Raw genomic sequence first — 14038 nt, 5'->3', positions numbered from 1 at the left:
AAAACCTTAACCATACACTTTGCAAAACAAAATAATGAGGCCAAAAAACACGCAATGAAGACACTATATATATATAATTACTGTATAAATATTAAGAATCATATTTCTTAAATGCAATCCTAATCTGTTGAGATACTTTTGAGCCCCTTGAAATTTTTAAATACTCATGTTGTAAGAGGAAATACATTTTAAAGCTAAAACATGAATGGATGCACTAGAGGGAGTTAAAGTGCACGTATGGGTTACATGTGTCTGTTGGCACATGTCTGTGAGGACAGAGAGAGAGAAAGAGAGAGAGAAAGAGAGAGAGAGAGAAGTTTACACTCAAGCAGGATCAAGGAAGCAGAGGAGAGCAGTCATGATCTGGGAAGAAGGTTTGGATCAGACGGACATTTAAGACAAGCCATGTGAGGTGAGTCGGCACAGTTTGAACAACGTTATTTGGATGACAATAGACGGCATGCAGGTATGTGTTTTGTGAACATTATTCCACATGGGAGTTAGCTTGTGTTTTCAATTGAATTGTTCTAGATGTCTCTTAGCCCTGCATAAGACGGAGGATGTAATGAAGGAAGGTCATGTTGAATAGTCAGTTTAGAGCACTTTGATCTTGTATGTAACTTTTCAGTATGTCTAAGATTCATTAGCGATGAAGTATGGATGCATGAGTGCAGTTGTATTCAAATAAACTGTATTTACACAGTAGAAGCTGTATTTATACTGTTTATCCATCTTTATTTAATTCACAGTTAAATACTTTATAAGTAATTCAATTGCATCCCTCTTGCTAACTTCGAACAGTAAAAACACAACAGTGTGACTCGTTGATAGGATTACTAGCAATCATGTGGGAGTTGTTCCAATCAGATACATATGTTTCTGAGAAGATGTTTCTGGTCTACTCCTTCCTTTGGTTTGTGGCAGGAAAAAAAATGCTATAAGCTCAGTACAGGAGGGCAATGCAACAATACAAATGCAATGTCGGCGAATCATATAACTTCTCATTGGGCGTGACTTTGGTAAACCGCCAAAAATAAAATGTACCACACAGCTTGGAGCGGTTTCACTTTTCACATGTTGTTAGATTGCTGATCTATATTGTTGGCCCACCTTGTGTCGTTCTGGGCTGGATGTTTTGCCACATTGTTATCTCCCACTGTTGACTCATCTACCTCACGGGCTGGACATAATATGTTCCATGATGCAGGGTTTTTATATTCCCTGACCTGGTTTTTAGGTGCTCTGACCTTTGTTAGCTGATATTAAGTTATATTATATCCGCAGCTCCCAATCCAGAACATGATGTCATCTATGTACCGATGAGACAAGCACCAGGTAAAGCCTTACGGTATGCTGTAGCTTGCTCTCACCTGAAGAAAAGTAAAGCACTTTTTGCCATTTCTCTTTGACTGCCTGGTGATGAGACATGTGAATTATGCAATGCATTGTAAAATGATCTCAGGCTGTCATCATGGTACTATGGTGTTGCTATTCTCCTGTTACCTTCGTCTTGTGGGACATCAGCAATGAGGACGATGCAAGAGCAGTCAAACATGGCTTTTAGTCTCAAATCCTCTCGGACTCTTTATGGCCAGTGAAGCCCGTTGCATGTCGCACCGAATGATAGCAGCAGGCTGACTCGATCTAAACTCTGCCAGTGCTGAACCAACAATGTCACCATGGAAACAAGTGTTTCTCCCGGAGGGAATCTATTGGCATTAGTGAAAACATTAAGACCGTGGATTCTCTGAATCGCCGGCGACAGCTGAAACGATGGCTGCTTTGAAACACTTCACCGGAGGAAAAAAGGGGACATTGAGATGACCTATGTTGTGCAAAGTCTACACTCTAAATTATTATAAAATATAATAGCCTTTTTATTTTAAATTAATTACTTTTGCATTGCAACTATATCTCATGTGTAACAACATGTCTGGGAACGTCACGGTCAATTAAAATTCACAGGTATGTTTGCACTTGGTTGTGGTACAATCTCAGAAAGTCCTAATGTATAGTAGAATTGGTTATTGGACTTTCTATAATAATGGTAGTACAACAAGCATGTAGGTGAACTACGGCGCTGACACAAAAATGTAAACGTTAATGTCCATATAGAGCCAGTTATTGGTTTATCCAATTTTGGGCTACTGTGGAAACATCACGGCCGGCTCCCTGAAGAACATATGTAGATACAAACAGCTCATTTTAAGGTGACACAAACACAGCGATTCATATTGTTAGTTTATAATACACAAAAGAAAACATACTTATTGATAATACATTCAATTTCTGCATTAGTTGCACCTAAAACACTGTTCCTTTAAAATATTGTATTATGAGTATATTGTTATGGATACATTCACTATGAGCAGTCAGCTAGGTGATGACATTATCTGTGGTGTATGCTTGCAGTGGTTGTGATAATAATAATAATAATAATAATAATAATAATAATAATAATAATAATAATAATACTTATTGTTATTATTATAAAATTATTTGTTCTTATCATTGTCAGGGTAAACACTTCAGGTTATCTTATCTGTCGTTACAGCAGGTATGATGATATTGTGTTTGGGAAAGCCTGAATAGGGTCACAGCCGTAGTTAAAGATAAAGCAGTTGAAAGACCCTGGTAATTCGTTCTTATGTTTGTTACTATTTATACAAATTTGACATATTTATTCTTGATCCAAACATGAATGAGCAAGGAGTGTATTTAGTTGAACAGGTGTCATTGGAGTTACTTCTATGCTATTATCTGTGTATAGTATGTATACGTTATGTGTCATTGAGTTTTTAGACTCCTGTTTAGATAGAGACGTTAGTTGAGATGTGGTCCAGATGGCCATATGGTATCTGTGTCAGAGCTGAAAGAAGAAGTCATGTGTTGCTCAATAACGGTTGTTAACTAACGGTTGTTAGCTAACGGTTGTTTACTAACGGTTGTTCACTAACGGTTGTTAACTAACGGTTGTTAACTAACTATCGTTAACTAACGGTTGTTAGCTAACGGTTGTTTACTAACGGTTGTTCACTAACGGTTGTTAACTAACGGTTGTTAACTAACTATCGTTAACTAACGGTTGTTCACTAACGGTTGTTCACTAACGGTTGTTAACTAACGATTGTTCACTAACGGTTGTTCACTAACGGTTGTTAACTAACAGTTGTTAACTAACGATTGTTCACTAACGGTTGTTAACTAACTATCGTTAACTAACAGTTGTTAACTAACGAGTGTTCACTAACGATTGTTCACTAACGGTTGTTAACTAACTATCGTTAACTAACAGTTGTTAACTAACGGTTGTTAACTAACGATTGTTCACTAACGGTTGTTCACTAACGGTTGTTAACTAACAGTTGTTAACTAACGATTGTTCACTAACGGTTGTTAACTAACTATCGTTAACTAACAGTTGTTCACTAACGAGTGTTCACTAACGATTGTTCACTAACGGTTGTTAACTAACTATCGTTAACTAACAGTTGTTAACTAACGGTTGTTAACTAATGATTGTTAACTAACGGTTGTTCACTAACGGTTGTTCACTAACGGTTGTTCACTAACGGTTGTTCACTAACGGCTGTAAAAGAAAAGTTTGATGCTAACATTTACTGAATAGAATAAATTAAACACATTTTGTTTAAAACCATAGCTGCATGTATGTTGGAGTGAGTGTGATGAAATATTTACAAAGATAAAAATACTATGATAGCAGTAGATGATCTTCTTTGCATTTATTTGCCTCTAACAGTAAATATAATACCATCTAACATCCCCATGAGCCTGCTGATGCTTCTGTGTTTTTAATCATCAAACCTTAATTAAAGAATTTGAGAAATATCTGTCTGTCAAAGCCAAATATCATCTATTTTATGGGAGCGTATCAGATAGCCTGACTGTAATAAGGAAGCAGAGAGCCAATAAAAATAGGCAATATATAAACAGCAGTCTCACACAGTTGGGGCAGGACTACTTTCCTGGCCAACGGTATCGGCATTAATTTATTGTTCATTGTAAAACACAACAAAACATTAGAAACATGGCATTGCTGCACATATCTTTGCCTATTTCTACATTCTGAATCCCAAGCAATGCCATGTAAAGAGCAACTTGTGAAATATGAAACGTGTAACAAACACTTGGATTGATTTCTTTCAATTATATTAGCTGTTGTTTAAAATTGTACATTTAAAAAGTTTAAGTAGGAGCGATTTTCAGATGTAGTCTGCTGACTTGTGATCCAGATGGATCCTATTTTACTCATTCAATCACGTTGAGTTTATTATGCAGCAGTCTATACTTTTGAAAAGAAAAAAATATTTTTTTAGTTATGGATGCAAACTCATCAGTGAAGAAATATGTGTGTCTTTAACCTTCTAAAAGTAGGCAGCAAAATGTTTTAAAGTACATGTGGGGTTGGACACTTAGGAATCTCTCTTTTTTTACACTGGCTGGGCTTGGTTGTGTTTACTTTACTCCTTAGACTGTGGCAGAATGTTTTATGATTGTTTTTAAGATCTTGTCTTGTATTAGTTTGTCAGCGGTGCACTCTGTAGAGCAGCCCACTCTTTAGCAAATGCTCTCTCGCTTTAGGAAATGTTCCCGTCTCTCGGGGGACAACGCCCCCGATCTCGACATATGTCCGTTCAAAAGGCACATTCTCTTCATCGCTCTATGTGCTGCTGATCAGCCGTTTCATGTGTACTCCCCCCCCCCCCCAGGCCAGAGCACACCCTATTCCCTCTGTATTATTCAATTAGAGTAAGGGCTATAATGCCATTCGATGGGGCTGTTGTGTATCTTGTTAAGCATAACAATGGCTAATACCAGTGGTGTAGCTGACATGAGAATGGATTTTACTTTCTTTAATATATGGACATAATAAACACCCGGTGAGTTAAACAGAATCACAAGCACAGAACATCACTGCTGCGTTGAGGATGTTGAGATAATCAACTTGTGGGTGTTCAGCAGCTTTATGGAGTTTAGACCGAGAGGATTGCGTGTACATAAGAGAGGAATGTGGGGCGTAGTTTGTGAAAGCTGACATGAGTATAAATGGTGATGTATTAAATCTAGCGTTGCCCTCTGGTAGTGCATTTCTCAGCTTACCTCTACTAGTTTAATTGTGTTGTCATAGTATCTTTATAAAAGGGATGGAGGTACGTGTGTGTCCTGTTTGTATTTCACCTGTGTGTGTTTTGTTACATTTGTTAGCGTGCATTTTGCATTAAAAGGTTAATCTGTAAGTACATTTATTAAGAGTGAGGAACTCCTAGAGTTGTCACTGAAGCCATGTCACTCATGGAATATATACTGCAGCCTATTGTCTGACATCTGTTTACTATTTACGGATTTATTTTTTGTATGCATGTTTTGCTATATTAGATAACATAAAGTAGGGAGACTCTAATTTGCTCTTTTACAAGTTTTAAATACACAAATGTCATTTATATGGTGACCTGAGTTTTTAAGAAATCCCTGTTGTTCTTGTTCTTCCCCAGCGAAGTGTTTACAGCACTGTGGGAAAAAAAGAGATGGCCGGGAAGTGCTTTGTGTGCGATCTACTCCGGAACATGATCACCTTGATGAAAAAGAGCCAGTGGATGAACATCTCCTCCTGAGATAACCCCAGCAGCACTGTGTCCGTGTCCCAATGCCTGAGGAACCATGATCTCCACAGCTCTCCGCCTGCTGGTTCTGGTGCCTTTTATCATTCTGACCATTGTTGGGAACGTGCTGGTGTGTTTGGCTGTGGGGCTCAGCCGTCGACTGTGGCGCATCACCAACTGCTTTGTGGTGTCCCTGGCGGTGACGGATCTCCTGCTCGGCCTGCTGGTGATGCCCCTTTCTGCCACTGTGGAGCTGCGCAGCGGACATTGGCCCTTCGGAGGAGCTCTGTGTAACATCTACATCTCACTGGATGTCATGCTGTGTGCAGCCTCCATCCTGACCCTGATGGCCATCAGCGTGGACCGATACCTAGCCATTTCAGCTCCCCTTAGCTATTCCCGGAGAGTTACGCCTGTGAGGGTGACACTGGCCATAATCACCATCTGGGCCTTGTCACTAGCTGTGTCCTTTGTGCCCATCCACCTGGGCTTGAACACAGCGGACTACAGAGTGCAGCACTTGGACTGGGTCATGGGAGATGAGGTCAAGGAGGGACACTACTGCCAGTTTGAGTGGAAGAACAACTATGTTCTCATTTATGCCTTTGGCTACTTTTACCTGCCTCTGCTGCTTATGTGTGGAATGTATCTTTGCATTTTCAGAGTGGCACGAAAACAGGTCAGTGTTTCTTTCATTTTGCAGAACAAGCAAAGGTGGGACATAAAAGGTCATAATTTAAGGCATGGACTACTTTTTGCATCTGTCTGAGGCTGCTCCTTTGGAAATGAAGATTTAATATGATTAAATACTGATCTGCATTTTAGTGGAAACAAGACATTAAAATAGCATATTCACCGGTTGCTGAATTAAATCCTTTCACCATCAGATCAACATGTGAGCTTATTATCTCATTTTCAACCTCTCTAACCTTTTCCCTTTTCAAGGTGCGGCGTATTCGTGCTGCCACGCCATCATTTGCGCGCGCAGCATCGATTGCAGCCACAGCCCGGGAGCACAAAGCTACAATGAGCCTGGCAGCTGTGCTGGGGGCCTTTGTCATCTGCTGGTTCCCCTACTTCACCTTCTTCACCTGCATGGCCATCAAGAAAAAGACGTACGCCCCAAACACACTTAGCTCTGTGGTCCTGTGGCTGTGCTACTTGAATTCAGCTCTGAACCCCATCCTGTATCCAGCCTTCAACAGGGATTTCCGCAGGGTCTACGGAGAGCTCCTCCGCTGCCGAGGACTGTCTCGCAGAAACCTGCAGCTTACTCGTGTGTCCGTGCATAAACAAATGAACCTTACTAACGGACAAAGAGTTTCCCAACGGTCGGAAACACATACAGACACGGTTAATGAAGAAACTGAGGGGGAAGAGCCGGAGAGAAACGGTATCCCTGATGTGCCTCGGTGAAATGCCCAGGATGTGTCGTGCCAAAGATAACGCAATTACAACATGATGAACATACAAAGCTGTTTTTGCACCGGACACAAACATGAAGCCAATCCAATGTGCATGTGTAAATAATAATAATCAAGGCAATTCACAGTCCTCATCTGTCTGTTTATTAGACAGGTGTATATAGCGAACTGCAGTGTAATTCAAAATAAAGAGTAGGCAGAGCGGAGTGGAATGAATAGATGACTCAGTAAGTTTCTCAGCAAGATGCACTGAGACAAAGGTGGTTAAAAAATTGGACATTATATGTTCTGTCCCCTCAACCCTGCCAGTGAAAGTGAATAAATGACCAGCATGTTGCTTTGATATGTAACTGGATAAGTCAAGTGTATTTCAGTACTTGTGCATTACTGCCACATACAACCGTCCGAGTTATGAGGAAGACCGGTTGCATTAATGAAGACACATGATTCATAGTAAAGCTACTCCGAAAAAGTTGGATTTATTTTTAAGACTACTGGACAAGCACTGCCTCACATTGACTCACTCGTGCATCAATGGTTTAAATATCTTCACACTAATACCCAACGACGTCTGTGTGTAGTGGTATAAGATAAGGAGGAGACAACATGAGGAATGTAAATGTGTTCCACTTGAAAAAAGATTTGGTTAGTCAGCCCATTGATGTGATATGTTGAATGGCTTTTAATTCATTTCATAATGAATTAATCAGCTCAGTAATTTTATTTATTCAAAAGCAGAATAGCTCATTTAATTTGTATGTATTTAACAAACCTCATTATTACATATTATTTTATTCAGTACCTTTTGAACCCATTTAATAAAATATAATGAATCAGTAAATCATTTTATATTGATATACTTTCACTCTTTTTACTTAGCCTATGAATATAGTGCACAAACTGTACTGTATAATACAATATAGTATTGTGCCGGCTTTATTTGGTCCTTGTAATTATTTAAGAACATCTTCAATGGATTTGTGCAGATGGAAATGGTTTTCAAGCTCTGTCAGTGAAAAGACAATGCAAGCTAAGCACGATTCTAATTATAATTTAAAGTGGGCCTTGCTGCTGTGGATGATAGTTTAAGTAGGTTGATAGGTTGAAGCAGGGAAAGGGAATGGAATATTCTATTGGGATGAATTGTTGACCTCAACCTCGCAGAAGAGGGATGCTGCTGAAGAGGAGACATCACCAATGTAAGCGTTGAATCTGGAAGCGATCAAGCCAGCCGCCGCAGAGCGACATATAGAGTGGAAGCAATTACACACAAATGTACTCTTTTTCAGGTCAACTGGCAGAGGAGTGAAACATTAAAGTGAGAATGGAAGTTTCAGGAACATTTGTAGGTATTAAATGCTGAATCCTCTGAACTGAGGAGGATGACATTGTAATATTCTTCCCATTCATGTTGGGTTCATCGCATTGGACAGTAAAGGTCTCTCTGATCAGAGTGTTGCATGTGCAGCGTGAAAGAGTTTCCTCTATGTAACTAGTTTCTGTTTGTGTACTAAATAAAGAAGATATAACGTGTTTGTTCTGTCCAGAACACAGCAGAGCCTGCGATGGGTTGCCATGCAATGCCTCTGTAAAGCTCCTCTCGCTTTGGGGCCAAGTTCAACGGAAAGTTGGGGATGGTTTCATTTTTGGAGGCGAATTGCAGCCAGAGAATAACCAGTCAATCACTAAACAGAGTCCTGGGACATGTTGACCTAAGAATGTATTTACGCCTCCCCATATCTGCTTTCAGGTCAAACAATGATTGAAGCAACAAAAAAAGGAAAATGTGACCAGAACAGCTGGTGCGATAAAGGGAGCTGCCTCTTGATGACTTCACAGAGCTGCCATGTCCCTGTGGGCACATTTGTATTGGGCTCAAATGCTGCACCCCAATGACACATAACATATTGTCACATAATGACATGACAAATAACAAATGAGTTTTTAAAACAGCTAAGTTTACATCTCGGCACTCTACACCGCCGACCAGAGGGCAAGAGTTCGTACTTGATGTGGAGACTATGGGATGGATAGACATAACCTTCAGGGCAGTCCGTACCAGAGGAGCAAGCTTAGATTGTAACGGCCCAGAGACATTGGCATACCATGCTGACACCTGACCCCATACACCCTCAGCAGACCTGGTTGAATAGTTCTTCATGTATGGCCACTGGATTACGATCCCCCAATGACCTCGGGCTCATTACCATCACTTTAGTTGTTCTCACATTTAATAGGATGTGCTATTATACTATTAAACAAGAGATGGATCATCGTTTCAAAAGAAAGTTATCCAGAAGGTTCTGGAGCTTCAAACACCTGTCGTCTGTACAATGAGTGAGTATTTTCGAGATATCATGATGTGTTAATCTGTGTCTTTAAGCTTTATAATGTATCTATCTCCATGTTGTATTTAATAATGTACATTATAGTTCATGCATAGCATATATATATATAAATATACATATTATTATTACATATTAAGAAATATGTGACATGATGCATTAATTCTGGTTTAAAATGCACCTAATGGCAAGTTCCATTCATGAATAGACGCTTTGCACTTAAACCTTATCAGCCTGGTTTCTGTGTAAATGGTTGAGGATAAATAGACAACAAATGAACCTGGACTGTAAGTGTAAGGTGTAGAACCAAAGGAATAATGTGAGAAATAAAAGGCACCACTGGTTATCACAAAAAGATAGTCAAGCCACATGATAGAACTGATTTTAATTATTGTGATACCCAAATCATTTTTTCACATGTTAACAGTAGTTAAGAGACTCAGATTCACAATGGCTCTCTGTGCGTCATTGAGTGCTTTATGAAAATGTATCGCTGGCTATGAGGTGTGTTAATTCAATATTGAGCTTGCCTATACCCTGGTGACGTGTTATCTACGATGTTGGGTCTCTCATTTTCATTGTGGTTATCTCTGTTTACTCTTACATTATCATTTCCTATCTATATCTATATTGCACAACGATAAATAAAATCCCACCTGCTGTACAAGGAGCATCAGTTTTATCTCAATGCTATATTTTTATTGTTTGGGTGGGTGTCTGAGTGCAAACAGTTATTTATTTGCGTCATTGAAGCACAGTCAATTCAACCATAGGCGTATTACAGTGTTTACAGTGCTTCAGGAAATAATCCAACAGTGGGGATGAATTTTATGATGGCTATTTCTGCATCATTTGAGGCTCCAGAGAGAATATTCTCTTTCTGACAATATTTTACATGAACTGCATTTTTTAAACAAACCGGGAGAAGTCTGCCCCTTCGATCAACGTGATTACATGATGAGACATTGCACGGCAGAAAGTAGAAACAGCATCCCAAACACTAGCGATAACAAAAGATAGAACCAGAAGAAGAAGCCTCATATCACAAGAGATATGAATCCTCACGATAAGCATGTGGATGGTGAACTTTTATTATGGTAAACTGTGTTGAATTGTGGAAACAAGGAGGTAAACGGTCCACACCTCAGACAGTCGTCTCTTCTATAGCCTAGCCTACTTCATGTGTAGAATTAATTTTACACACAATGTTTTCTGCCTTCAGAGAAAGAGCAGCGGCAACAATGAGCACAGCAATGACGGCTACTTCCACAATATCCAAATGTTTCTCTTCAGTAAGAAATTCTAGACAAAGTCTTCTTAAATGTTCAAGGAGTCTGTGTTAAAATGTCTATGGCACTAAACTAACTTATGTTAATGGTTAAATTCCTGTTAAACTTGGCACTGTGAACCACGTTTCTTCTGCTCAGTAGTTTATCTTGTTAATTAAAATTCAAAGCCGGAATCAGTTTGTTGACATTGTGCATCATGTGACCCACAGTCGCAAGGGAATCCCACGGCATGGAGAGGCAGGTCTTCGGCTTGAGCAGACACACGTTGAGCACTAAATGTTCTTCACGTTTCGTACAAACCCGTAAAAACTATCAGCAAGTAGCGTTGGTTTTGGCTGTGGAAATAAATACCGGTAGAATTCGTAGAAATATTGCTCTGTAAGCCAAATTTGCCAATGTATTGTGTGCGAACAAGTAGCGTTAGCATTTTGGCTAACTAACGAGCCATTCATGCCGAGCAACTGTGTGTGTGTGTGTGTGTGATCGCTTGTTAAACAGGCAGAAGTTATTTTGTGCTGATAAAATTCCATTCTCGCCACAAGGTGGCAGCAAAGCTTAAATCATGGGTTCATACAGTCTATGGGTCTGTATTTGTCAGGGAGATTTTGACAGGAGAATATTGTCTTTGTAAATAACTGAATGTATTGATAATTGCAACTTACTAATACATGGCCATGTTTGTATTTATTTTATTGTCGCTACCCTGTTGATACTAGGAATGGGTATCGTTAGGATTTTACTGATACTGCTTATCGGTTCGGTTCCTTATCGATAATCGTATTGGTTCTTGTTGATTCTTTTGTGAGAAAAAATGCTTTATTCGTTATTTATTATTCATATGTAAACAATGAGTCTTTCAACAGAAATGTTTCAATGACTCACTATCGTGGACTATGCTACCATTCCAACAGAGAGGGGTGCATTTGAGTTAAGAGCCTTGGTCCTCTCCATACAGTAAAGAAACCATTATTAAGGTGTGTTGGCTGGAGTGGTCGTGGGACTAGCAGCTTCAAAATAATTTAGAGCACTAACTTATAAGCACACAGCTGCTCCCTTTATTAATAACTATGTATCAAACAACTCAATATGCACTGACGTACTTATTAGTTGGTACCTAAGTCCCTTTGACTCCACTGTTGAGAAGGGGTGCAGGCCTTGAACAATAAACTGGGTAACAGCCCTACGACACTCGGCCATCCTCCCCTGTGTCCTCTTCCCTGTAGTTGTGGGGGAACACCTGCTGCAGCCTCAGACCGTCTACAAAAATACAGTCGCAGCTAAACAATTAGCTCAGCGATTATCTTTCATTTATTAGCCTGTGCATATTATCAAACTCCATATGGCATCGCTAACGTGGACGAGGGTGCACAGCTGCGCCACAAACAGTAGAAAACGGTACATTTCTGCAGATTTATCTTATGCTTCTTTGCCAAATGTTGGCTGCTGCCTTTTCATAGGGGTGTTATTCATAGATTGTAATATGTTCAACCGCATTTGCGCATTCGTTCCATATGGGGATTCACAAATATATGTTGCAAAGTCGTCTCTGTGGGGTAAGCGACAGCCTTTACACATGAGGACAGGGCTGTAACCACTCTGTTCTCTCAACGCATGTCCACCAGATGGCACAATAAACCAGTTCTTACTCGGCACACTTGCCCTCTTGACAAAATACGTGGACTTCCCATGGTCCATCTCCATGTGTTATGAATAATGAGATCAAATTATACCAGAGAGAAGAAAACATTGTATTTGGTGATATTCTCTGCAAGGTTCCTAAAACATACATCCTAATTTACAAGACAGCACTCGTGTGGCAATATGAACCAAAAGGGTTGTGCTGACAGTTTAAGAGACCTTTTTTGATTTAGGAGTAGATAAATGGGTAAAAAGTGATGATTCATTTTATTAAATGTAATTAGGCATTGTTAAGATGAGGTTTTAGTCCACGGGATCTCTGCTCCGTACAAAGATGAAGCACAAAGAGATGATAAAAGAAAACAAGGAGATGACTTCGTTATCTTAAAAAAAGAGTTCATTATTTAGGATTTTTTTATTATTTTAGATTCTTTTCCATATTTGTATGTGTATTTATTCATTCTATTTACTTATTGTCAGAGTATTGTGACAAGAGTGTTTAAATAACCTCATACATTATGCAACATGAGTAGGAGGTTAAGTGGGCGGTGAGGTGCGAACTGTTAAAAAACGATGAATTGTTCCCCCTCTCAGTCATCGGCGTCGGCCTCGTGAGGTTGTAATTACGGCCTCGGTGTTTGATCGAGCTGCTGCTGGTGTTTGTCAAGTCTCGCGTCCTAATTGTCCCCAGTGGACCAGCACAGGACAGCAGCTGCCGCGGATCATTAGAATAATGTCTCCCGCAGGCTGCAGCGAGAGTGGATTGTGTTTAGGTTTGCCAATGTGTTCAACTAAACACAAACAGGACACTGACCTGTTAAAGTCTAATGTAGACTTTGAAGAGCGGCTCCACATTTAGTGTCTCGTTTTCCAATCTGCAGATTTCTTTCTCTTCTCTCAGTGTGTGTCTCGAAAAGGCCTACAAGTAAAATGGATCTTGTTCGTGTGGATTCTGCTTCCTCAGCACTTCTTTGTTGTACATACATCAGCGCCGTGTGCAACGGAGGTGGCGTCTCGCTGCGCTGTAGAAGAACTCAAGGATCTTATTTTCTTTTCTACTTTTCACAAAACACACTGACATTATTGCTGGTTGCTTTCTGATCAGCGCTAGCAGTGTGGCTCCATGTCTGTCCGCCAGTCATCCAAATCGTGGTCACAGGATGAAGTGTAATCACTTGTGCAAGTGACGCTAATGCAAAAAGGCAATATGGATTTTTGTCCAATCCAATCTGTTTGGTGACTAACTAGAATGCTCACTCGAGATGGTGAACGCGGTATCTCACATCGGCTGAACATCAGCATCGTGATCGTGAGCATGTTAGCGTTGCTGAAGTTATAGCATGTAGCCTCAAAGCACTAGCGTCAGCCTCACAGTGAGCATGGCGACTCCATCTTGTGAAGTCATTTCCACAGGAACCTTAAACCCACTAAATATTCATTGTGAAAAAGTGTTTGGTGTTGCAGCCAAGACATGTTGCTTCCCTATTGTACCCGTTTCTGTGGGCCTGTGTGTGTGTGTTTGGTGTGGCTCCTGTAATGAAGCAGCTGTTGGCTTTGCCTCACACTGCCAGATATCTCCGCTCCATGTCCTCCCACTGTTCTTGTCACTTCCCATCCTTTCTGTGTGCAGACGAGTGCTAAAGTCCTGAAGTTTCAGGTTCGTTTGAGCAGGCTCTGTGCGGAGGGCTGGGGAGACTTCAGATCTGAGTGTAGGAGGCGAT

The 14038-nt window shown here is 40.2% G+C and overlaps 1 protein-coding gene across 2 annotated transcripts; it reads left to right on the top strand.

The window, feature by feature from the left end:
- The first annotated feature begins 336 nt into the window (after positions 1-336).
- hrh2b (histamine receptor H2b) lies at positions 337-7246 on the top strand. 2 transcript variants are annotated; one of them, XM_034550569.1, is made up of 3 exons: positions 337-412; positions 5514-6300; positions 6567-7246. In XM_034550569.1, the coding sequence occupies exons 2-3, from the start codon at positions 5680-5682 to the stop codon at positions 7035-7037; spliced, it is 1092 nt and encodes a 363-aa protein (XP_034406460.1). In that variant the 5' UTR covers positions 337-412; positions 5514-5679; the 3' UTR covers positions 7038-7246. The 2 variants fall into 2 exon arrangements, with proteins under 2 accessions (XP_034406460.1, XP_034406461.1); XM_034550570.1 differs by having other exon boundaries at positions 375-466.
- Positions 7247-14038: the final 6792 nt, after the last annotated feature.

This window comes from Cyclopterus lumpus, chromosome 14 (genome assembly GCF_009769545.1).
Source record: "Cyclopterus lumpus isolate fCycLum1 chromosome 14, fCycLum1.pri, whole genome shotgun sequence".
In the NCBI taxonomy this organism is placed as follows: Eukaryota; Metazoa; Chordata; class Actinopteri; order Perciformes; family Cyclopteridae; genus Cyclopterus; species Cyclopterus lumpus.
Note: the sequence above shows the minus strand (reverse complement) of the source record. Positions and strands in the feature narration are given on the sequence as shown.